The 26,760-nt window shown below is 36.3% G+C and overlaps 1 protein-coding gene across 8 annotated transcripts in view; it reads right to left on the bottom strand.

Moving 5' to 3' along the window:
* The window catches only part of NLGN1 (neuroligin 1), a 395,611-nt gene that overhangs the window by 164,545 nt on the left and 204,306 nt on the right, over positions 1-26,760 (bottom strand). For 6 of the 8 annotated variants that reach the window (XM_048954988.1, XM_048954987.1, XM_048954989.1 and 3 more), the window contains 2 exons: positions 21,895-21,954; positions 13,243-13,395 (listed from right to left, as the gene is read on the bottom strand). In XM_048954988.1, the coding sequence (XP_048810945.1) occupies positions 13,243-13,395; positions 21,895-21,954 (213 nt within the window). The remainder of the gene's footprint in view (positions 1-13,242; positions 13,396-21,894; positions 21,955-26,760) is intronic. The other 2 variants (XM_048954992.1, XM_048954991.1) reach the window with 1 other exon arrangement.

The following is a 26,760-nucleotide window of genomic DNA, read 5'->3' as shown; positions in this document are numbered from 1 at the left end:
TAGTGTTATTTGTTAATGACCACAGCACTTTGATGAAAATATTTAATAAATGCATGTTTAAAGTTGTTTTAAGTTACACGAAATGATAAAACACCTCCATTCTCCCTTCCTTGGGTGCAGGTATCTTTGCCACAGCTATGTTTCTTTTCATGGAGTACAAAAAAAGAGTTGTGAATTTTATTCTGCACTGAACAACTGATTGTTTGTTGTGCTGAGCGTTAGTGCTGACCCAGTAGCAGTGTTTTACAGTCTGAAGATCAAAGTGCAGTTTGCACATCAAAATCAAATTCAAGCTTTTGTTTATTACTCTCTTAACCTTTCATCTGCACTTCATCTGCTTCACACAGCACTGAAAAACACAAAACCAAAACAATGTTCAAAAACCTTGTTTCAGTGAGTGATCTTTATTTCTTGACCTATCTTACTATTAGCAAGTTCTTGAAATTCTTCAATCACTATGATTACAGTTATATTCCTTCTGAAAGGTGATTTAATATGTACAATATTTCTTTTTGTTTTCAAGAGAAAAAAGGAACTTGATTTTCCCGTGTGATGTTTGTGTTAAGAACTCAATCTTAATGATAAATTTGATGAAGTAATGAGGTTTATCTCTAGCCTTGCCTTCTCATTTGTGCATTCTTTTAAAATCAACATTATTTTAGGGATTCTTAAAGCAAATGACACTAAAAATATCAGTTATATGTAAAAACTCTCAAGGGAAAGGAAAACAAAACTATTAATCAGTTGTACTCTTATAGAGAAATTCCCAAAGATGTCTTTAAAACAGCATACTGCATTCTGCAAGTTGTTAAGCACAGGACATCAAACCTGCTTTTTGCCACTGCTTCATTCCAAAGCATTTCAGTACTTGCATTTACTGAGAAGATGCTATTAAAAGCACCTTCAATCTGCTTTATACATGTCAACTGCAGAAAGCTATTAGCTGTAATTGGCAATTTATTTTTTTTCCTTTTACTGCTTTTAAAGTATGATCAGGTTCCAAAAAGTAAGGTTTTAGAATTTTGCTAATGTACCCTAAGTGATGCGTTCACCAGTAGTGTAGGCAGTTTTCAGTGAAGAAACTGGTCCTCATCAACATATGCTTTTACAATGTGTATCAAGAGATGTAAAAAAAATAGGTGGTCAGGAATTGTGAAATTCTGTGGAAGAGGAACAGAGACTTGAGTGAGAGCAGAGAAGACACCTCCTGGCATGACTAAAACAAAGGAAAAAAACAGAACACCACATAGGTCAGTGATGGGCAGGCTGAACCTGAATAACTGGTACCAAACTACAATGAGCCCACATTTATGAGTGTAGGTACACTTTATGCAGGAATCCTTCCTAAGAGAAAAAGCAGAGGTAAAATGTAGAGAAAAAATAGTATTCCACTCACTGATAACTTTCAGGCAGTCTTTACAACTCAAAATCAAGAGCCCCCTTCCAGAAAACTCAAATTCCAATTGAAAAAGCCCTAATAAGTAGACGCAGATAATACGCAGATTGAAGTAGAGTGGCTATTGCTTGACAGAAGAGCATAGTTTGGAGGTTTTTCTGTTAGTTGTTTTTTTTTGTTTGTTTGTTTGTTTTTAATGTGTGTGTGTCTAAGATTCCTTATAATGGGTTATTAATTTTCACATGAGTTCACTCTATAGCTTAGAAAGGCTTACAAAGATTGTCAGGAGTACAAAGATCAGACAGACAACCAGAGAACAATTCATTTGCCCCTGGTCATCCTTTTCTCTGGTGTTAAGATTACAGCATCACAACCCCAGAGTAGCAAGGACTTCTGCACGTTTGGTCTATCGTATCTTCTACTGAAGCATGGTCAGCTACAGCAGGTTACACAGGACCATATCCAGGTGGGGTTTGAGCATCTCTTTGGAATGGAGACTTCACAATCTGTCTGAGAAACCTGCTCCCGTGTTTGATCACCTCTACAGTGAAAAAGGTTTTCCTTATTAGGATTTCCTGTCATTTCCTGTGTGCTGCTTGTCCTTGTGGTAGATACCACTGAGATGAGTCTATCTCCATCTTCTTTACGGCCTCCTGACAGCCATTTATACAGATTGGTAGAGAGATGATTGCAAGGCAGCCTCAGAGGGCTTACTGTTTCACAAATAAAGATCCATGCCCTTCCAGCAACAGCTGGATGCCAGATGTGATACCTTAGGGCATCTCCCATGCTATAAGACACCTGTGTGAGCAACACAATCATCCCACCCAACACAGCACCCAGGCAAGGGTAGGGGTTTAATGTTTACAGATTTTACTTTGAGTTCAACTTCTAACTGCTAGGGCTGGTTCATACGTAAACAGATGTCTCTGCATACGCAGGTGCCTTTTGTAAATACTCCTAGCAAGTTCAGCTCAGGAAAATAACTTGTTCAAGAGATTTTCTCCCAGAGACAGTGATCAGCAGTGCCAACCATTTTAACTTCCTGCAAAGATGCCTGTTTTTCAAAAAATCTTCCTCATTGTATACAAACTCAGATTGAAGCTAGCGAAAACCAAAGCCTTTCAATATGCTTCTGGTGCCCTGCATATCGCTCACTTGGCAATGGAAAGTTCAGAACCAAATTCTGGATGAATTTTTGCTGGGTTCTGCAACTTTGCAGGATGACTTTAACAACAACTAACTATTAGTGGACATTGATCGTCACAAGTAATTTTGTTTCTTGCAGAGTGAGATTGATTATCTTTACCTAACTCGTGCAGATCTCCAGGGAGGATATGCTGAAGAACCACACAGAATGTGATGGAAAACCTTTTAAAGGACTCAAAAGTTTTAGCAGCAAAAGACTAACTAAGCACTTGTGTAAATGAAAAGTGCACATCTCATGACAAAAGCTCTCCTCTGTGCAGCCAGGGAAAGGAACTTCATTCATCTATTTCAATCATCCAAACGCCAGTTTTCAATCATTAATGGGAGATAAACCTACTTAGTCTCATCCTTCCTTTTTGTTTTTTCTTTTGAATGTTAGAAGAGAACCACACAAGAGCAGAGGAAGACTCACGCACTGCTAGTGCAATGGCAGTAGGCTACAAAGGTGATGGTAACAACAGGAATAAAAAGAAAACTAAGTACATGACCCAACCTTTCCTTGGAGCTCTGGGCAGCAGAACAAGAATCTCCATCACAGGCATCAACAGCAACTGCTCCTGTGGACACTGCACACTGCACTGCCTCTTTGGTACAACACATGGTATTTTCTAATTGTGGCTGATCCTAGGAAGAATAGACAAGATTCTACCAAAGCTGAGGATCATCTAATGACAGCTGCTTGCAACTGCCTTGCAAGAGGTCTTGTTTCTGTGGTAACCTGGAATTTGGAGCGGTCACAAGACAACTCTGTCTGAAAAAAATGTGTCCTTAAGATTATCCAGATTATTTCTAACTGTTGGCTGATAAACTATAGCCATTTAATGCTATTTTTTCAATTCTGTATATCTGAAGAGAAAAAAGTAAATTTAAATTGAGCATTTATTGTGATTACTACTTCTTCAAAACTGCCAGTTCCACTACACTAAGTATCTTCCTGTTTGTAAATTTGTTTGCCCACAGTACTCTCAAAAGAAGCTTATCAACAAAAACATCTGCTGCCATGACTGAATTTGAACCTGAGATCAAAACACTCCCTATGATCCATCTTTACAAGGAAACCATCCAAAATCTACATGGAACTTTCAGAGGATGAAGAAATATTACGTGCCCATACTGAGGGAAAGAAAAAAAAGAAAAAAAAAGTATGCATTATTTTAAAGGTCTTTAAAAATGCAGTCTTGAATATCACGTTCTGATCGTTACTTCCATAGCATTCAGCTTAGAGACAACTGCACACAGAAACCATTAAAGCAGATGCTGAATTTTGCAATTGCTGGAAAATGCAGATAGAACCCTGCTGTCTATCATAACACATAAAACATTTTCAGCTGGAGAAAACTCACATCAGAAAATAACTATATTAGCAACGTGAAAGCAAGTAAATTCTTTTTCTTTTCTTTCAAGAAGAAAAAAATAGGAAATAGTGAGCAGTTTTCCATTTTCAGCTCTCTTTTAAATATAAATTTAAGAAGTTAATGAAAAACAAGATCTGGCCATGTGCATCCAAACAGCTATTCATTATGACAACAGGAAGAACTCAGAGATTAAATTGTTTGTAAGCTTGGAACACTCCGGATGTACAGGTCTATGAAGTGTTAAAGGACAAAATTTTAAATTACCAGAAAGAAATGGTGAAAAGAATGTTAATATTCTTTTTATTGTGAACATTTCCCTTTCAGTCTCCCATAAATTAGCCTTCCTAGTTAAGGGCTGTGTAAAAGGGAAAGGAAAATATTTAGAGAATTTTTTTGAAGAGGCATGTAATAATAAAGTGAGTAATTATAATAGCATTAGGACACTCAAGAGTGTATTTTACAGGGTCATTAATATGGTTCATGGGTAGCTGAAAGCACATGGCCTTTGGCCTCACGCCTCACAACACACATGGGGCACACATTAATGGCTCTGTAAAGCACACCCTATTGTGTCTCAGTGCTTTAATAAAGCCTTGCAGATGAAATGCAAAACCATTTTCAGTTGAGTCAGAGTACTTTCCTGACGTTGGAAGGGAAATTACAGCCGCAGAAGCAAATCAACTCCTGTGCAATACATTATACCAGCAAGTAGAGATGGAAACAAACTTTTGGGGAAAGAATTTAATTTACCCATATGTTTCTTGTTGAAATCATTGAGAAGATACCAATTAATGTTCGCCAACTCCACGGAACATTAGAACCCAAGTAACAAAAACAAGCTAGGGAGATGCTTGCCTTTTCTTTTCTAACCTTTGGATCTAAATGGCACTGTGCCTCCTCTATTTCTATCTCATACTGAATACTTCATTATCACTTAATGAGAAACAAAACAACCTCAAAAATGTTTACAGCATACCTGCGGCAACGTAAAATCACTCAACCAGAATCCTGATGAAAAGTGCTGAGAAGGTGAACAGATCATGATGAATGTGGCAGATTTCATGAAATCAAGCATTCAACAGCTAACAGAAATGTACAGTAAGGAATCGTTTCCAAAATCAGTGGAATTCTTGAACACATAGTGAATATCTCAGAAAAAGACTGGTCACCATTTTTATTACATTAGAATCTTGGCACGTAAAACGTGAAATATTACTGCAGAGTAATGAAAGAGCCCAAGTATAACTTCTGTCTTACTTCTCATTTTTGAGCAATGATAGACTCCCTGAAACATGCAGCAGATATTTCAAACACTTAGAAAAGATACATCATTTTACTTCTTTTCCAAACTACTTAGTTTGCAAAATGTAGAAAACAAGAGATACTGAAAATAGTTCTACACAGACATCAATATCTACTGCTTATATTTGGTTGAAGGTAATTATTGTACTTCACATAAAAAGGGATATTTATCGATATTCATCATTTACCCAGTCTTCTGTAGGACTTCATCTAGCAGTTTGCCATGAAACACGCATATTCAAACTCAAACACAAAATAATAAGTATTTTTCAATATATCAGGAAGTGTAAGAAAACAGCACACCAAACAACGCACTCTTCTATATGTTCAATTTGGAAAGTAATGAAGGTTGCTATATTTTAATGTACATTTTTCTGTGTTAGCAGAGGTAGTTACCTGCACACAGATCCCACTGGATTGAAGAACAAATCTCTGACCTGTACTGCTGCCAAGAGTTTTGGACCTTCTAAATCTCTTGCTCTGTGACAACTTCAAAATACAGAGCTTGCTCAATTGATTCAAAAATTATCACGGGGTATTACAGCAAAGAAGCAACAAATCAATATTTGAGCTAGCACCTACAATTGTAAACTACATCACACATGCAGAAAATGTAAAATTGAAGCAGCATTATGCATTTCAATAGGTTGAAAGACGTGAACATTTCAATCAGGATCCTTGTTTCCTTGTTATGTTATCCATTGCTTCCAAGGATCAGAAGTATACAAAACTGCTTCATTTAAACATCAGAAAAGTCGTGACTATTTCAACATACGTAACAAAATACAGTGAAATGGGGATTCAAAACTATGCTTCCTGCACTAACTGTGCTGTATCTGGGAAGAGATATAATGTAAATGCTGAGCTATAGCATATTTCTTAACGTTACATTATTATGATCTTAATAACCGCTTAATCTTTCTGCCTTGGTTGAAAATCAGAAGATTATTTCAGTGTTGGAATGCTCTGCAGTGAGATCAGATTGCATAGAAGTCCTAATTTATTCCCACTTCTTGGCTTACAGAACCTTTCCTGGGAAGTGTGGCATACTGGAAAATTCCGTTTGCTTGTGGGGACAGGGCCAACTTTGGTGCCCCAACAGATCTCAAGAAGGCAAAGGCTTAGAGTGCTGTGTAGAAAATAACACATTTTGAACACACAAAACATTTGTAATATTGTAGATGAGAAGCTATGTGCAGGGATCAACGACAGTGTAAAAGTAATTTGGACAAATATTAGAGGAAAGTGCAGGTGCTACACATAACTAGATGGTAAGAATCACAGACTTCATGTAGGATAATAGGGTCAAAGATTTTTATATTTTTTTTTCCTGAGGCAGTAAGATTTCCATAACTTGTCTTCAATGAACACTTTCCTATTTCACAAATATTATCAAGTTGAAGTTTATTATGAGTTCAAAGATTAATCTGGCAAAAATGAAATATCTTTATGATATGAATTAATAGCGATCATGGGAACTTATATTACCAAAAAGCAATTTCTCTTTAGAGCAATGACACAAACTGTTCTTATACCAAAACAAATAGTTTTAAAGTTTGTTATTTGTTATTTTTTGTTTACCAAAAAAGAAGCCTGATGACAAACATTAGAACAAACCTGTTAGTTAAAGGGTACCTGTACCAAGACAGAAACCTTTTCAATGGCAAACAAAATAATGTCTTTGTGCCCTGAAAAATAAAGAAGCGAGTATATATTCATCTATCTAAGCAGATGGATAATGTCAATTTGTTGTGCTAGAAAAAGCACAAATAGAAAAGAAATGGCTTATTTTAAAAGTGCACTATATATTCAGGGTTCCCATTTCATAAATATCTTGCATGCTGTGCACTGCAGTTGACCCTTTAAATGTATCTAGTCAATAACCTATTGTTTACTTCAAGTTCATTTTGTCATTTTGATGGTACAGATTCAAGTGTGGCAATCTTCCTTTCTCTGCTTCACTGCATACATGACTCCCTTTGGCTGATACTAGCTCACAAAAAAGCCACTAAAATGTCATTAATTAGAGCTGGTTTGAGATCCAAATGCTAATTCTATTAGCAGATCTATGAAATTAGGACACTGTAAATCTAGATGAGTTGTGCTTGGGCCTCCTGCAATCTGTGTTGACCTGAGGTTACCTACTATATTAAATAAGAATTGTCTAATACATTTTTAGAATGCTATGTGTAAATCAGACCGTGTGAAGTATGTCACCAGAGGGAATAGAAAGCTGCAGCACGCTTTTTATCTTAGCCTGTTCTATTTATCCAGTATTAAATTTATCTGGAGTGCTTCATATGAAGAAACAGCGATGCTCAAGGATAAGGTGGGGTCAGATAAAACCTCCAGGACAAGTTGCCTTCTGTGTCACCTCCAAATGATAAAATTTCATCTACAAACAAGTTAGTATTTTTATATCTAATAGAAACTTGTTATGAAGCTGTCAAGGGTCCCCAAAAGTATTTATGAATCACATTCTCTGTATGTTCATCCAATTCAGAAAACTTAAATGAATGATTTTCAACTGCACATTTTCATGTGCTTTGCTATTAATTTCCCATCTTTACTTTCAGTGTAATGTACTTTTAATTAGGCAATAATATATAATTTTCAATCCATCTATCATTTCTACTCAAATATATTAGTAAAGAGAGAGTAGAAAAAGGCTCATCAGAGACCTCTTCGTGGTAAGGCAAAGCTGGAAGGAAATGCCATCTCCTGATAGTATCTTTAAGGTTTCATAAAAAGGTAATGGATGTGCTTGTCACAGTCACTAATGATCAAACATTTTCCCATTTTACTGGATATTAAATTGTGAACTGTAAAGGAAAACTTCATAGTCTAAGCCACACAGCCAAATAATCTCAGCTTTTTTTTTTTTGCTTTTTTTTTTTTTCCCTCATGTCTAACTAACACAAACCTTCTTATTCCACTGTTACATAAACTGAATAGTTCCTGTGACGTGGAGAGTTGAAGAGGCTTATTTCTGAGGGGCAAGACAGTTCAGCAGACTGCAGAACAGGCCACGGATTATACAGGCAAAAATGCTTAAATGTCAATGAAGCAATTTTTGAAAGGGTTGTGTCTAAAGTTAATAGATATTTTTGAAAGCATCGATTGAGTGGTACTGAAAACATATTTGAAAGATATCTTCTATTTAATAATTTCAGTACTATTACCATGATAGAAAGGCAAGGCAAGAAAACAACAAAAGCAAAAAATTTTCTGATGGAAAAAGTACACAGTAAATGATTACCCCCCCAAAAAAAGAATCAAACAGTTTAACAAATTATATTAACACAGAATAAATCAGATCTAATTTGAAAGCACTGAAATAATTTAGTTTTCTATTCTGCTTAGGAAAGAAAACAAAAAGAAAACAAGACACTGTCCTCCCGTCAATCACAGTGGAACCAGACTCCTGAAATCGTGGAATCATTTGAGTTGGAAGGGACCTGCAAAGGTCAGCTAGTCCAACTTCCCTGATGAATGGCCAGGTACTTCAAAATTGCTCTGATTTTTTTTTTGCTGTGTGTGCTCATCCCTACATTTGATCCTGCCAATGGTCAAATAAGTAGTTTTTCAACCCATGGGTAATGGCAGAAATGCAGGGCCTGGGACAACTTGCCCAACATGTACTGCAGGGCTGAGTCTATATTTCATGTCACTCTTTTGCCTGTAACACATTGCTGCTTGACTATTATGTGAGGAGCAAAATATATTCTCAAGCCTATCTTCCAAACACAAGTATTCTAACATGCATCAACAAATAATGTAAAAGCATAATAAGAATCATCCTCCGTTCACTTCATTGTTCACAAAGCTCTTAGAGTTGCTAACAAAAGTAAGAAGCAACTTTTGCTGCAGTGTTTTTGCTTTGCTTTCCTTTGCTTCAGTATTTTATTTTACACGACTGCTTCAGCCCACCATAGCCATCTGACACAACAAACTATTGAAAAATTGAAGTTTAGGCTGAAGAACACAATAGGACTCTAAGAATAGCTCCTGTCAAAAGCTCTGTGCATAAGCAACAATTTTCTTGTGGTACTGATTCAAATTGTGGGCAAACCAGGCTTTTATGTATCGAGAAGCACTGTACTTATGAGTCTCATTGATTTAAGTTCAATCATTGGCAAAATAAGGAATTAATATTTATGAGGATACCAGGCCTTTCAAACACAGTGCTACAGTAAAAGCGTAAATAATTACCAACTGTCATTAAAGGTAAAAAATGGCCAAAAAAAACTTGGAATGACAGCTCGCTGTTTCTGTGGGAAAAACCATTGCCTTGAAGAGGAAAAAATTGGGAAATTTAAGGCAGTGGTTTACTTAGAGATTCCTCTGAATTATTCTTCCATCTCTCAATTCAGTTTGATCGTGAACTGCATTAAAAATGTTTTTCTTTCAGATCGATTAAAATCCAGTGGCCAAAAGATAATCAAAAGCAAGAAATAGAAATTAATAAAATGAATAAATGTGTATTCAGTTGGCATAAATCAGTGCACAACTTTCTCTTTCCTCTTGGAAACTTAAGCTAAAGGGGAAGAAGCCAATGCTGGCTTCTCCTTTTCAAAAGAAAGAACATAGGAAACAGCACTGGGGGTATTAAATCCATCTATCATGATCTTTGCCTGGATGTTAAATAAACTCTTTTTATAATCCCTTTACATTTCTTTTATGAAATTTAAATAAAAAGCTCCTGCCTTTTTACCAGCTGGAGATATTTTAGATAAACATTTGAAAACTTAATTTAGTTGAGTTCAAAACCCAAATTTATCTTCAGATCTGTCTTTTCATAAAAATAAGCTATAAAACTATAAAAAATTTGCCTGCACCTACTTCTGTGCTGTCCTTCAAGGACATCAGACTACTCACTAGAAAAGATTGCTTGCACAAGACTCGCATTTAAAAAGATTGTAAAGAAGATATAAATAGTCTGTCTCCAATGGTTTCTTATTCAGTAGTCCCCAAGTTTCCAGGGCAAACAATTCTCTACTCCATCTCATCAATATCTAAGGAAAGATTCTAACAGACTTTCATTCTCAGACTTGCTTCAGACAAAGACAAAATTGGGTCAGAGAACTCTCAGGGTTTTTGTTTGGTTTATAAATGCACTTGCTCCACACTTCAATTTTTATTATTATCTTTACCAAAGACATTCCACTTCTAAGCATTCTAAAATTTTAGAAAGAAGCAAATCTTGCATCTCTATAAAATGTACTGCCTCAAGCAGATTAATCTACAGGACAAAGATTGTTTCAGCTCAGAATAAAAAGAAAATACTCTGAACTGTACCAAGAGCTGCCTGCTATGGACTTAATAGCAATAATGAAAAGAATCCAATATAATAGCATATCCTCCCTTCCCATCACTATCAGTTTGGACAAAAACTCTAAACATTTCCTTAACCGGATTTCTTGTTAAGAAATGTCACAGGGAGAATCCTGGTTAAACCAATGGCAGAATTCCTAAGACTCACATGGATCATCTACATTAAGGTATTCATCCACAAAGACTGATGCAAGAAACCCAGCCACAAGAAATGGGAAGACAGGCCCTAAATCTTCTCCTGTGGAGAAAGAATCCCTATATTACCTTTCAAAGAAAGAATCCTTATATTATTTTCCCCATACAGCCAGGCATTTTACACAGCAATGAAGTGACATCTAGTCTTCCCACAAGCAATGGACAGAGAAGCTGAATCTTATGGGATGTGAGTCAGGTAAGGGAAGCTGAGAATTTGTCAGCTATGTATTTGTAAAAATGTGTCTTTTTTGATGCCACTGAAAAGAGTGATGTTCTGCTGTACCATTATGGACGAGCATTTCTGTACACTGATGAGTACAAGTTTGAAAACAAAAAAGCTGATATCTTGTATGATTACACAAGAGTCCAACTCTGAGGCTATCTTACACAATTGTCTACACACTAGGAAACACAAAGAAACCTGGAAAAAAAATGCAAACTGTGCAAATTTTGTTTTTTGATTGCCAGCATGTTTCTACGCTGCCCATCTAGAGATATGTAACCATTATTTATTGTATACCTGGCAGATGGCACTGTACCGGAAACAAAATACCTGACTTTTATATATAGTTAAAAAATACATTTATTTTACTAAGAAAGCACTACAAACTTGATAAAGGATTATTTTAGTTGGTTTGAAAGTAGTCTTAAGTATACGTGCCAATCACCAGATTCTGCTGTGAGTTTCAGAAGTTTTACTGCAATAGGTCCCACTTGAAGGAAAAGTAACATTCTGCTCCCTGAAAGCTCTGTAAAGAGCACAAAGTTCAAAGAAGCACAAAAGCACAAACACAAATGGAAACCTCCCAGGCTCAGTAAGATGTTAGCAGTGGGTTACCCCAGGGATCAGTCTTAACATTCCAAAAGGAAAAGCCATTACTGTTACAAAGAAATTCTCATCTTTCAAGCAATGAGCACTTTCAAACACTGCAACTGCCAGTAAATTTAGGAACCAGACTACACAATTTATTAAAACAAACAATTCCTTCAGATGACGGCGACTATATTACTGAACAGAGTACCCTTCTGGTATGAAATACACATAAATGTTTGAAATATGAAGGACAAGCACACTTGTTTGTGTATAGTCACAGATTACAGATTAATAACCACAGCACTAATATATGCCCAAGGACTCAAAGTAAATTGGGAGACAAACATGAAAAATATCAGTATTTTCTTCCTTAAAGAAGTACATCACAAATGAAACCTCCAGCCAGATGCTAAGGAGATAAGTCCAGCAACAGACATTTTTCTGATTGTTTTGGAATATATTCCATCCTTGTAAAAGGCAACTACCATAGATTAGGTCTTCAAAATCTAAGTCAAAATCCATTCCTGGTAAAAAATAAACTGTTTCCAGATAGCAAATTTTAATACACATGGCACCACCAGAGATTAATTGCAGAGATGATGAAGCAGGAAAAAAAAAAAACCAAATCAATCATTATGCTAATTGATTTCAAAACAGAAATAAACCAAGTGCTGATGAAATAAAATGACCATACATAAGAAGAACAGAGTAGCAGACCTTGCTGTTGCCCACAAACTGAAAATAGAGTTCACTGATCTTCAGAACCAACTTGCTGCTCTGACACCCGGCTTGTCAACCTACTTCAGATGTTACAGGGAACCTATGCAAGTACTGCAAAATTACTCTTCTGACTTTGAAAATATCCGAGAGTTGAAACCCTACCTGCAGGAGCCTTAGCAAGTAACACTGCAGTAGAACACACAGAACAAAACAAACAATCATAACATTGCCGTAAGACCTGTCAGACTTTTATCATATCTGTGGCCGTGGTGAACAAATAACAAAGTACATTTTTTAGAAATACAACCAACCAGAGACATACCAGTCAAGTCTACCAGCAGCATCAGCACATCCCATTCACCACATTTGAAACAATCAGAAATAACTCTATTACTCTACAATTTGGTTTAGAAAAGAAGTATTGGAGTTAATTGAATTCTAACCACAACTCATTTTAAAACCACAACGGAACTCAAAATAAACAGGTGTACAGTGTAACTCTTACTAAATAATATTTTGATAAAGTTCTTAGTTTTTTCAAAGCATTAAAAAAATTTGTTAATCAAAACTTAATCACTTCCAACAGAAAACATTATTGTCTATGACTTAACTTATATATATCTAACTAATTCACCTATCTATGAAGTAAAACATTGCCACTATCCACAGAAAACAAGATCTGGCCTGAACAACTCAGCAATGGAAACACCTGCTTGATATCACTAAATGCAAACCAAACAACACAAATAATACTTGCAATGCCATTTATCTCATCCTCTTTTTTTTCTTTTTGACAAATTTGTAAACCAAAGGAAACAGTATCAATAATTTTGGTTATTTTTTGAAGAGTACACTCATGTATAACATGAATCACATTACACATATGAGGGATTAATGGAAATCTGAAAGCTTCTTACCAAGTACCCCAAGGCGGTAGTTGACTGTGATGACTATCACATTCCCATAACTTGCTAGAACACTGCCATCATACAAATTTCCAGTGCCTTCCATGTAGGACCCTCCATGTATATACACCATCACAGGCTTAGGTCCCCCACTGTCCCGAATGTCTGGAAAAAATATTAAAACACATTTTATCTCAAGAAAGAGTCAAAAAAAGATGCATGCAATATTTACTTATTTACTTATTTAGTGAGGTTATTTTTCTTGAAGTGTTTCTCAAGCAACATCTTGACATAAGAAAATGGGCAGGTGACATAAGTGTTTCCTTGTGCCTTGCAAACTTATAACTAGAGTTCATATTTTTGAAACACGCATTGGCATCAGTAAAGCAGAAAGGGATTGAAAATGGTAACACTTGCTCAGATGCAATGGGGCTGTGCTCTGATTGTGTTCCTGCAGAACTGGATGTAAAATGTGCATTAATGCCACTATGAGCACATTTCTGCATAGCCTGATCCTTCTGCTCACTTAGCTGAAGGCAGTCCATCATATTAAGATAAAAAAGCTTTCTCCTTGTATACTTGTAACTTCCAGTGTGACAAATCAATAATTTATAAATTACAAATTCTTTATAGATATATAAGTTAGCTGTCTTGATAGTTCTGAAGCCCAAAATTTTAGAAATTACTTGGAAGCTGTTTAAGACTAAGACATCAGACACACATTATATAACCTGAGTAGGCTGATGGTTAAGGAGAGTGGGTACTTCTTAATTTGCTGAACTGTGGCACGGACTTTATGCCACACTTGAAAAGGATGACCCTGCACTCAAATAAAAAGCAAGTTTCCTAACTGTGACACTGAACTCAAGCAACAATTTTAAATCTTAGTAGCTCTACCGTTCTCTCAGAAAATTAGATATTGACACATCTTTTGAGGTTTCCTTTTGATGAGGACATTGATTTGGGTATCATTTCCCCCTCAAATTGTGTGATTTTCAGATAGGTGCATTCACTCAGGACATCCTGAATATCTGAAAACTTGAATCACCTCTGCTTCTTGTGAGGACTGCTGATAAGTACCAACTTAAAGAAACTGTTAACTGAGAACTGGTGGAATAACATTTGCTTTTAAAGGTTTATTTTTCTTTGATTGGAAAGAAAAAAACTAAAATGCAACCTTATAGTTTTCATTTGTCTGGATTAAAATGTAGTTTGAGTTAATTTACTAGCTGAGTCTTTTCCCCCATCTGACATAAACTCTAATATTCTATTCTAACAGTCCTTAAAAATAAAGGCAATAACAAGAGAGCACATGAAAACTTCCCAATGAGGAACTGCAGTGCATATTCTGGTTCAAATATGTTTCTGTCATTATGTGAGCATTCAAGTGAATTCCCTGATTACTCACTTCAGCATCTGAAAAAATCTCAAATGTATTGTTGATTCCTTCAATTTGGATGAATCTTATTTAAGATTCTACTAGGTAAGATCACTCTAGACTTGCAGGAATTGTTCTGAAGCACTGTAAGGATAACTAGGGAAGGGCAGTTAAACTAAAAGCTGTGCTTTTAAAATTTGCTGGAAAAGATCAGCACAGATGTGTCTGTTCATAGAAAGCCAGGTGCTACCATTATTTTGATATTGATTGTAATTTGAAGAAAATGCCAGAACGGTCAAGATCAGAAATTGGATCTTCGATATTAGAAGTATTAGAACAATCATCTATTCAAAACCGAAAGGATGATGAAAGGTTGTACATGAAATTGCTTATGTTGCTTTCCTGACTCAAGCACACAGTAAGGGCCCTCCAGCAAGCAATTTTCAGACTGCAGTGCTACGGAGTTACTTCTCTTCAGTATCCATAGGACAGAATTGTAAACTCCCGATGTTTAAAATCTACACCAAGGAAGAAGTATTTTGAAATTCCCACACAGTTTTCAGTAGATAGCATGCTCATAGCCTGTGCCTTTTTTTTATTATTGCTATTATTTGGAACAACTATGGAAGCAATAATAAATTATTAATCTGAAATCATTGTCTGACTGTTCCCAGCAGAAACTGTACACACTTAATTGTATGCTTGGTGGTAGCACAGGGGGAGACTGTCTCAGAATTCTTCTTTAATTAAAATTACATAGAATTACAGAGCACCAACTGTGAACGGTAATGAAATGTTGGTAGCACTGGTCTGTTTATCTGCGAAATAATACTGGGATATTTAGAAAAGAATGGGCGCCTTCTGAGAAATGCACGCAGTCAGGACTAAAATCAGACAAAATTTACTCTAAATTCTGCCTGCACCATATTTTCGTTATCCCAGTACTACTATGTTTGTAAACGTTACATGCAGATAAAGAAATAATTTTCAACTCAAAGAGATCACTGCAGTTCTTTGTGCTCACGTTGTTCAGGAGTAGTCTCTGCTAACTACAGTTATATTTTCTCACACACATTAATAATAGATGTTCATGGAATTAGATGAGCAGTTATTCATGGAAGTAGCTCGCTCTCAACAGGCCTAAATAACTGGGGTGCATTTTATTATTATTTTACTATATATATAAATAATAATTATATTATTATAAAAAAATATATGTTATAATAACAATAATAAAAAAAAAGGCACAGGCTATGAGCATGCCATCTCCTGAAAACAGTGTGGGAATTTTAAAATACTTCTTCCTTGGTGTAGATTTTATTTCATCCGAGAAATGTAGATTAAGATACAATTTAATTTAGTTGTGGACAGCACATTTTATAAAGTGCTGCTTTAAACAAGACACAAGTAATTTAGAGACACACAGTAGTAGCACTGTCCAAGACGCTTCTCAAATTCAACTCTTCTGTTTTTATTCACCAGAAGGTAAGTTTTGATTGCAATGATTTGTTTGGCTTTAAAGTGCTACTTTATAAAACATACAAGTAGGTCTTACGATATTGCAGTGAATGATCTTATTTATATGCTGTATACATTAACTTTCTTATTATGATTTCCATCATCTCTCCTCTGTACCTTTCTAATGTTTGTTGCAACTGCTTTTTATGCCAGCTCTTAATTACATTGCAGGCAATTTAGGAACGGGGCTATTCTTTATTCTGTGTTTGTTATATCACACAACGGGGAACTGGGTCTGACTGTGAATATTGGCCACGGCTGTCATATATAACAAAACATAATTACACATGCAGTCATTTGAAGCTCATGTGAGTTGGCCACATGACTTAAGTACAATTTGCAGAAAACAACCAAAACAGGAAAGGAAGAAACCTCATTGGGATACAGCTCACAACAACAGGCAGTTTACTGTAGATGTCATGAGCAGTCTTTGCTAAATGAAAACTTGGAATTTTCTAAAAAAATTTCATTTCTAAATAAAAATTGTGAAATTGTGATGCAGACTTCCAAGTAACCTTTTCATGGCTTTTGGAACCTGAAATAACACCAAAGCAGTGGATGACTTTTAAGTAGGTTACTGTAAAACCTACATATTCCTCACACAGATCAGAGTTGGATAAAAGTGGTGCACTTCCACAAACGTTCTTCCTGTAAGATTTAATGGAGCATAGTACCAATCAGTGCAATACTTCTGATTGTTTAAAAGCCTACTGAAAGAATGCAGTCCTGTAGTTCAAATCCATCAAATGCCTCATAGATGCATGCTATAAATTAGCAAGTGCCCTCATCAATATTAATATGTAAACATCCAATTAATGTTATGTTTTAAACCTGTGATATTAACTAGGTGGCCTGAGACTTCTAAAACATCTGTTGAACTTCTGGTGGGAATGCAGTGAAAGTTTCAGCCCTATTTCATATGTTAAAAGACTGCCACTACCCCTCAAGTTTGAGCTAAATATTAACAACTCTTTTTCTTCCATTTATTTTTGTATCTGTGAAACCAAAGGATCATTGGGGGTACCCTGGAATGCCTAATTACGCTTGCCTGAAAGAAAGGGATTTGAGTTCCTGATGGATGTCTATGAAAAACATATTTCTCTTGCAATGTAAAAAAAAAAAGGGACAGAATTTTTGAAGGCTGCTACAGGTATGCATGTGGAGCATGTTCAAATTACAGTGGGATCTCAATGGCCAGCTAAATAGCAATTTTAAGCTGTTAAAGGATGGCTAGAAATGCAAAAGCTCAGACTCTTCACTGTACAAGCAATACTCAACACTGATAAAAATATAGCAGAGCCCCAAGAGGTCCTTAAACTAAAGGTCTGTCAAAATTTTTACTATGCTTTTTTTCAAGTGTTAATATCACTAGAATTCATCATCTGAATTGAGCTTCTCTGTGTAAATGGAAAATAACATTGCCAAAATTTAATACGCAAATAACATGAGAATCTGCACATAGGAGTCGGAATTTGTGCTACTCCTGCCTGGATGGAACTCATTAGAGGCCATAATTATAGTTGGAACTTGTGGTTGCTTTGTGAGGTAAATGAATGTGTTCTGCTGTTTACTGATCTCTGAAGTCCAAAAATGTACAACTAGAGCCAGAAGGAAAGATTGTTTCTCTCCCCATTTCTTACCATGACAGCTGAAAGCAGACAAAAAGCTAAACTTAGCAACCTAGCCTATTTTAATACTAATAGAGCAATAGGATTTTCTGGAAAAGATCCTGATTTCTGAAACGCTTTCTTCTCCTGTGCCAGTGAAGCCACAGTCTGTTAAGCATATGAAGGAAATTGCAGATGGATTTTGCATCATTAGCAATTTAAAATTGAAGAGAGAATTTTGTTTTTGATTTAAAACATGCTCTGGACCAAGAACTTCCTTCATTCTATGAAGTTCAATGGCCCCTGTAAGGCAGAGCATCACACTAAATGATCAGAATGATCACAGTTACAGCCTGTGAACAAACAGCAACATCTGTTCCCAATCTGTCTCCTATTTCACAGGAGGGATTGGAACGGAGAAGGGAAGAATAGCTGCATCTAGCAATTACACTGCAGCCTTCACTTCGAGGCATGCACTGACAGTTCCCTGCTTTGCTGTGGACATGGCATCTGCATTCTTCACAACGTCTGTATTCCTCATTTCTAAAAATGGAATAATAGCATTCCTCTATCTCAGAAGAATGTTGTGACAGTGAATACATTAAAAATTGAGATGCTCAGATAACACTGGGGACTAAATAAGGATCTAAGATTGACAGACTGATTTTCTAAGTAATGTGTGGTTGACAGAATGGTGGATGAGAAGAATTCATTTGTGAGCAATCCTTCATGGATATTTAATACTGCACTAACTACTTAGAAGTCCAGTTGTGATCACTGAGTATGTAGTCTGATTAATAACTTGTGTTGCTGTATTAAGTCATGCTAGGAATTTTAGCATACAGGAAATAAGAGTGCATAAAGAGCTTCTTTTTTTTCCTCCTGTAGCCATATTAAATGAAGTCAAAGTATTGCTTTACAAAAATTAAGACTGGTAGAAATATAATAGCATTACCCAGATATTTTGCTTTTTAAGCCAAACTTCTCCTCTAGACTGTGTGCACGCACGAGGAAGGTGCTGTTTATTCAACTGCTGAATGATTTACATTTTGCTTCCCCGCTAGATCTTGCTTACCTGAATGTCAGCAAATAGGCAAATCTACCACTGCTATAAAAATTCAAAGATGCTCACTGGCTGCAGGGTCTTTTTGCCACTCATATTCTTGGTGCCTGCCCAAGTAATTCAATGTTTATTGAACAGGTAAGCAATCCCATGGAAGGGCTGCACAAACCAGAATGCTATCAGACTGGGAGAAAAAGGATATTCATATAATTTGACTGTGCACACATTTCACATTGGTAAAATCTGAAAACACCTAAAACACCTTCATTTTTTTAAACAGCAAATTTGCAGATCATTAGCTGGTAATGTGCACTACTGCCTTTGGGTCTTTTCAAAACAAAAATGAAAAATGATCTAATTAAGCCTGGTCCACTGGTTGCAGCACATAGCAGAGATCCATGTTTGATTGCTGATTCCAGCGCTTGTGCTGACAAGGTTTGGCCAGCAATATTGGTAGTGACTCGTGGCAGACAGGAGTAGGATTATTGAACACTGTTCTCAAATGAAATCTTCTGATCAAACTCTGATGCATGAATGACACAACATAGTATACTTTCCAGGCATTTGAGCCAAGGAGCTGCTATGAGAGATTTTTCATGGAGAAAGGCTTACAACAAATGTAAGTGGGAGCTCTGAAATTCCTAAGTAATGCAGAAATCATCCTGGGCATTTTAAATATCATTGGACATCTGCTTATGTAGCTTGGATTCTGTGGCTATGTGAGACAGTCCTTCTCGCCATGCAAGCCAGGTCTCCCAGTTCCAACTATATCATTAATTCAGCTTTTTTTTTTTTTTCCCAGTATCACAACTGAACTTTTAATCAATATAAAAATGTATCATACTGCAAAAGGAAAAGTGTTTAATGGGCAGATCAGAAATCTAGACAAGTAAGGTGGCTCTGTACTTCCTTTCTCTTTCCTCATACTCATATCCAAATACACGACAGGTAGTTTGTGAACTCCTCAGTTCTGAGCTCCAGTGCAGAAAACAGGTTCACAAAACACGGGGCATCCAATGCAACTCCTCCCCAGGGAGACAGTGAAACGCTGTGCCTCAGCACACATGGTTTCTACTAACCTAGCAGACATTCCCAGCAGCCTTCAGCATCTATTGGTCATAAAAATTGAAGCTTGCCCTGTCTCTTTGTGACTCTTGGAAGTAGCAAACATCTAATTAATGCTCACATTCTTCTATTGGCATAGAAAGGAGAACAAAACTGCCACTTGTATGCCAGAGAAAATTAATCCCAGTCCCATAAAATAGAGATTTATTAATGCTGTAAATGTGTTTTTTCCCTCCAGTTTGATTGCTGTGCTCTTACAGCCCTCTCTCTCCTACAGCTGTCGATGTGGGATTTGGGTTTTCCTTGACATGGATGCCGGTTCTCCAAAGACCGAGATCCCTACTCTCATTTGACTGTGTGTTAAACTGCTTTCTGATAGCAGCCACTGCTGAATTTTAGCAAACTGTTTTAGTAATACCCTGTAAGTGTGTCTACTTAGACACCAGCTCAACAAATGTTAAGGCATTAGCATCTGTCCTGGCAGCAATACAGCAAACTAGGAGAGCCATTAAGGTTCACTCGATGAATAAACTAGGTTTCAAACCATTTCTTGAAACATACTGTTAAAACAAGACACACTCCCTCTTACAGTGGCTAATCCAATGTAACATTTCATAGAGAATTCACAAGAATATCTTCTGCCATGCTTTGTCATGAACTAATGTAAAAATGACTCGGACTCATAGAGCTAAATGGATCTCAATTGCCATACTCAGTTCTGAATAGCACGAGAGTTTTCAGATGAGGTTTTCAATTAGGTCTTCTTTCAAATCTTGGGCCACCTGGTGGCCTTTCATTTACATACCTAACTTGCACTTTAGAAGAGGATTAAGGAAAATGAAAAAAGTTTGTGAGTTTACATGTAAAGTCTGTTCTGCTATTGGCTAAGAAACTGAATGCTCATAGTTCCCTCCCTTGATCTTTTGTGATAAGACCAAAACAGTTAATGTACTCTATGATTAAAATCTTATTAAGAGCTTTACTGTTTACAAATTAGGCTTCATTGTAATATCTGGCCAAAAAAGAAATGTTAACAGAGAAACAAATAGAAACTACCAGGCTCATGTGTGCTTTACTCATTGACCATAAAAAATATCAAGTACGTGCTTAAGATTCAGAACTTTGAAATAAATCTAATTGAAAGGAGGAGACCACTAAGGAGACAGAGCCCCTTGTTACCATTTTCACTGCCTTGAACAAAAATCAAATCTGCTCAGCTTATAACAGATAGAATTCACAAACAGAATTGTATGCTTGACATTTCAAAGTTTTGATATTACTTGGTAATAGGGATTCTAAGGAACACAAGCAGATAGTTATCTTTGTATACTTGCAGAAAACAGATGGGATCAGATTCCTTTAGATGACATCAGCTTAGCTCCACTGAATTCACAGTTGCTGTGCAGAGCCTCACCAACTGCAAGTACTGCAGCTGCTCCAGGGCTGCCCCTCTTCCACAGGAGGTGGGGCAGTCATGCAATTACTTGTATTTGTTCAGGTCACCATAAATGCAGAAGGTTTTGTATTTGGGGAGATTCAGTTGCTTAAGAGACACTTTTTAAGTTTTCTGTATTTTTCCTCTTACGAACAAAATATTTGATAAGTTTATCAAACTGATATCAGTCAGTGAAAAAAAAAAGAAACATCTTTTTACTTGGTGAAATACATAGGGTTAGAAAACATGCAAAAAGGTGTACAGAGAAACTTTAAAAGAGTGTTAGTTCAAATAGAATGGACAAAATTGAGTCAAAAGGTGGAATGCAACATATCAAAAGTCCATTTCAAGAAAACAAAAAACCCTCTGCTTTAAATATTGTTACTGTTTTGTATCAAAACGTAGAACTTAATGACATTTTCTTTTAAAAAATGTAAAATATATATATATGTATAACAACAAGCAAGAAGACAAAACACATCAAAAATGGGAATAAAAAAAAACTCTTCAAAAGAAGACAAGAAGTCAAAAAAAGAGGGGAGAAAAAAGATTTTCAGGGATCCTTGTCATGCAAATCAGTTTGGCGGCAAAAAAATACCTTCATCTTCAGCACCGTCATTATCACCTAAATCATCTGTCTGTTTCTTTGTAAGGGGACCTAGGATTGAGAACGGAGAAAATGGAGGAAAAAAGACAATTCAAGAATATACAAGACTGAGGAAAAAAAACAATGATATTAAATTCCCATGGACGTTTCAAGAAAAGCATTTGCAAGGAGGGAAATCTTAGTTTCTAACAACCAATTTTTCATTAAGTTTTTAAATATTACTGCAAAACCTTCCCTAGGGGTATGGCTATTAGAAACAACCAGCACACGAATCAAAGCGTGCCCAGTGCTTTATTTTTGTCAAATGAAGAATCAAAGCTTGTTTACTAAAAGCATACCCACTGTAATAAACTATAAATAAGCACTTACATTTCTTATTAGGAATAATGGAGACAAATGTCAAATTGTCTTTCATTTGGTACAATGAGGTAGCTAACAAACATCTGCTTTTTTTTTTCTCCTTTTTGATACATTTATTACATTCTCATTTTAAGGGAACTGTAGTTTCCCTTGAAACCTTTGACCACCTGCTGAGATATCTGTGAAGAACCATGAAAATCCATATGTAAAGTCAAAACAAATGTGAAATCCAAGACCGACTGAAAGCAAAGATTTTTGTCATTGATTTCAATGGGGCCAGGGTTTCACCACAGTACCCAGAAGTTACACTGAGTGTGGAATTGCACTTCTAGCTTGGGCAGAACGCACTCTATAATAATTTCTTATTTCCATAAATAGTTTACAACACCATTTTTTTCATGCCCAGCACTATATCATTAACAAGTCTTAATAGATTCATCACATTTTCCAGTGGGAAAAATGCCCACGCTTTTACTGAGTAATAAAAATACACACCAGAAGGAAAGTCAAAGGCCATTTTGAAAATATTTCCACGTCATATTTTACACACTTATGCACAAACAAAAGACAGTTGGAACTCAGCATTATCTTTCCTTTTTTTTCTCTCTTTTTTTTTTTCAGAGCTCTCATTTCCATGACATTCTGTAATTTGCATGCAAAAAAGCAATCAGTACAAACACAGGACTAAGTAACAAAAAAAAAAAAAAGCCAGCCAAGCACAGAGTTGAAAACAAGAACCATCTCATGCATAAAATAGCAATAGACAAAAACACCAACAAAAAAAGATGAACGGTATGTGCTGATATCTGCAGTAGATGTAGGCAAGAGACATGCATTAAATCTGAGCACCATTGTTATAACATTTGCATTGAAGAAGCTCTTCTTTTACAGGATATTAGTCATTCAGCAGTAAACTTGTAGGTCTTTGGTGAAATACCATGTATTTGAGTGATGCATTTAAAAAAAAATAAAAAATGTTCGTACCGGGTGCATGGATTTGAGAAACAGAAACAACCCATGAAGCACCATGAGATTTTAGCTGCGAATTTAGGAGCTGGACCATGTTACTGAGAACCAAAACTCAATACCTCAATTACTGCATCAGCCAGAAGTATCGCTTTAAACTTATTCTAAATACAGAACCACTAGAATTACACACGAGAAATTAAACACAAGCATTTTCATAGTTACAACTGCAACAACCATTCTGTAGTGAGCACAATAGCTTTTTGTACCAGAAGCCCTGATTGTAATCTTACAATATACGGCGTCTAGATACCATGATCGTATCTGAATACACACATTCAAATGACTTGTTGCCCATTATTCTCATAGCACAGCAACTTACTTCCAAAAGAATAAAACTACGAAAGTAAAAGATGCATGCAAAGAATAATTATTTCACGGTGGGTTTTCAGGTACGGGAAGAATTAGCTTAAAATTCTTAGAGCTGTGCATTTAACTGCAATGGAGAACCGGGCACAGCTGAACATATACACACACAAATCATGTACATGGTTTCTATATTAATTTTTTAAAGGTCTCCAGAAAGGAATAAAGTAGAATCTGGAAGGGCAAACAGCATACAGTTCTCCAAATAACTTGCACAGAAAGGAGCTATTTCTTTTCTGGGTGAAACCACAACCAGTATTACTTTTAAAAAATATGTACATAACTGGCCTTTATGGCTCCAAATTTCAACAACAGTTGCACAGAGCATTAAATATCATAGACTCGTTAAGGTTGGAAAAGACCTCTAAGTTTATCTAGTCAAATCTTCAACAAGTAACACAAAGAACCAATCTCATACTATGACTTTCACCGTACAGTGAAACATTATTTGGATTATAAAAATAATCAGGCTGATTTTATTATTTATACAGTTCTGAGTTTCAGTGAAAGTATAAATTCAAGCCACCTTCCTTATCATCGTGCCGCAATACACACCGTACCCAGATCCTTTCCCAAAGGGACTACCTGAGCTATGTTTAAGATGTCACAGGTTAAACCTGCTTTCTTCTTTCTCTCTGCCTCACAGAGAAAGGGAGAAGAATCTCTGCAGTTGACCACTGTGTGTTCGCAGGCGGCTTTCCTTTGCTCAAAATGAAGGAAGTATCATAACTCCTGCCCACTTAACGGAAGAGTAATTATGTGCTCAGAAATAATTAAAGTCCAGCCATACTAATACTGTTTCTTATCACTCCCTCTGATGAAGGACTAATGTACTTTAGCTCCTAAATACATTAAAGCTGATTATAAATTCTTGATTCAGCAGAAATTAGCTGTGGCCTTTTAGTCCAGATGCGCATGGGAGGAATGGATGTTGGGATGTCATTAGCTTCTTGGCCTTGGAAAGCTGTTCATGGTAAGAAGTGATAGTGGAAGTTGACACCATTTTGCAAAACAACAGAACAAATCTCCTAGACTTAATACATCTCTTCTTTTGTGTATAGCTATTGTTTGGGCCAAAGAGTTCTCCTTTAGTAATGAGAAAAGTCAGAACAAGTAAAGGACCTTTTATATTAGGTTAAGTAGATGCTTGGGATCTAGCAATTTAGAAATCACCACAGTAATAATCATCCTTTGAGCTCAGGTGTCTGTTCAACAGAAAGGGAAAGAGGTGAGATTATGGAACACTGCTGAAAGAAGAGCTATTAGAACAATTCACTGAATGGACTGCAACTCCATGGAACTTCTTAGTGCGCACCTTAAAAGATTAAAGATGCACCTATGATCTTTAATAAGCAGCTTCTTGGATATTTCTTCATTTGTTTGGTTTAATTCAAAATTGAAGTGACCTCAAGTGAAGCCACCTTGCCTTTTTAGGCACTGCTCAGATGGAAGTACAAAATAACCAATCCTCTGTTACTCAAACTACCTTTTTTGTGCAAGCCCTCCAGGTGAACAAAAATACCATCAGTGCAGAATTATCCACCTATCAGATATTAGCTGAAGCGCAATGATGTGTTTTACATATGTTCTATAATTTGAAAGAAAATGATGAATTATAATTAACAGTCAGATCTCAGCATTTTTAGCGAAGAAAATTAAAAAAAAAATCCAAGTCTTACATGTTGAAATTAAAACGTAACTATGTAATAGTTTTTCTTATAAAGGTAATGACAAACTGGAAAGATGCAGCACAATAATCATCTGGTGAATAATATTATATCATTATCTTCTTTCATTTGAAAATTATAAAGCTGTCAGCAGAAGGAAAAGAACTAGAATACTTAACAGAAATGATATTTAGATGTACAAATGGCAGTTAGGTCTAATGGCAAAACTAAACTGAAAAAAATCTCTGCCATCATAATTTATTGCAATAGACAAAATAATCCACCTTATATTGTCGCTTATTGTCTTGCTTTCACCACACACTCCCTTCTTTCCTTACTTCTCCCTGTAAACTCCTTGTATTTGCATAATGCACTTATCTGTAGAACTATCAGCAGGGCAAAGCTCCGGTTGTCTTTGCTTTTTGATGATAACATTTGCACTCATGTTTTAACAACAAATGACAGCACAAACCTCGATCATTTCACCTCTTACTACCTGATTTGTGATGACAATCAAGTATTGTAATTAGAGCTGCATGTAACTCAAATTTGCATCTACAAGTGAATGACAGGTGCAAATTGAACCCGTAAAAGGGTTGCCAACTTTCTTCGAAAATTTGAATGTATAAATGCATTGTCACTAAAAGAGGTATTCTGACACTTCAAGACTAAGTCCTGCTGTGTCTTTTATAAAAGCATACTGCTGAAGTGTCACACAAAGAATGTTTAATCCTAAACCCTTTTATTCACAAGATTAATCACACTAGCTGGATCTTGATTTTCCTTAAATCTGAAGGAACTTAATTACTGAACAGCAAATTAGTATGAATTTAAATGATATAAAAATCCATGACAGTGGATAACGTTTCACTTCTCTGCTTCCTTTTTTAGATGCAGTCCAAAACTCAATGGATTCTCCGAGGCAAAGCCACTTTCTGTTCACATATCCCATATGGAAAGCCTAAATGAAGCTTCATTTCAGGCTTTAAATCCCATTCCCTTTCCCGCTCTATGAATCTCATACCCTTTTTTGGTGGCTTTTGTTAAGTGACGCGCCTTACACGGAGTCATGCAGCACTACTAGAGAAGAAGGCAGGATAAATACAGATCACTGTGAGAGCCGCAGCGCCCCGTGGCCCAAACACTCAGCCCACAAACTCAGCTCTGAAGCAGCACACAGTGTATCGGCCGGCTGCCTGCCCGCACTGAGCAGCCCTACAGAGCAGCTTTGCTTCACCTCACCCTGCACAGCAGCACACACCACCCGTGAAGTTTGTCAGCAGTTTTTTCCTAACAAAATACAAAGCTGGTGTCCTAGATGAGTTATCCGCTAATCCTTACACGTTTGCATTGTAAAACTCAGATTGCACTGAGTTCAGTACCCTTAGTGGAAGGAAGAAGCAATTCAGAGAACAGCTGACAGCCTGATAATTATTCC

The sequence above is a fragment of the Lagopus muta genome, chromosome 9, assembly GCF_023343835.1.
Source record: "Lagopus muta isolate bLagMut1 chromosome 9, bLagMut1 primary, whole genome shotgun sequence".
Taxonomy (NCBI): domain Eukaryota; kingdom Metazoa; phylum Chordata; class Aves; order Galliformes; family Phasianidae; genus Lagopus; species Lagopus muta.
This window is presented reverse-complemented; position numbering and strand designations above follow the sequence as displayed.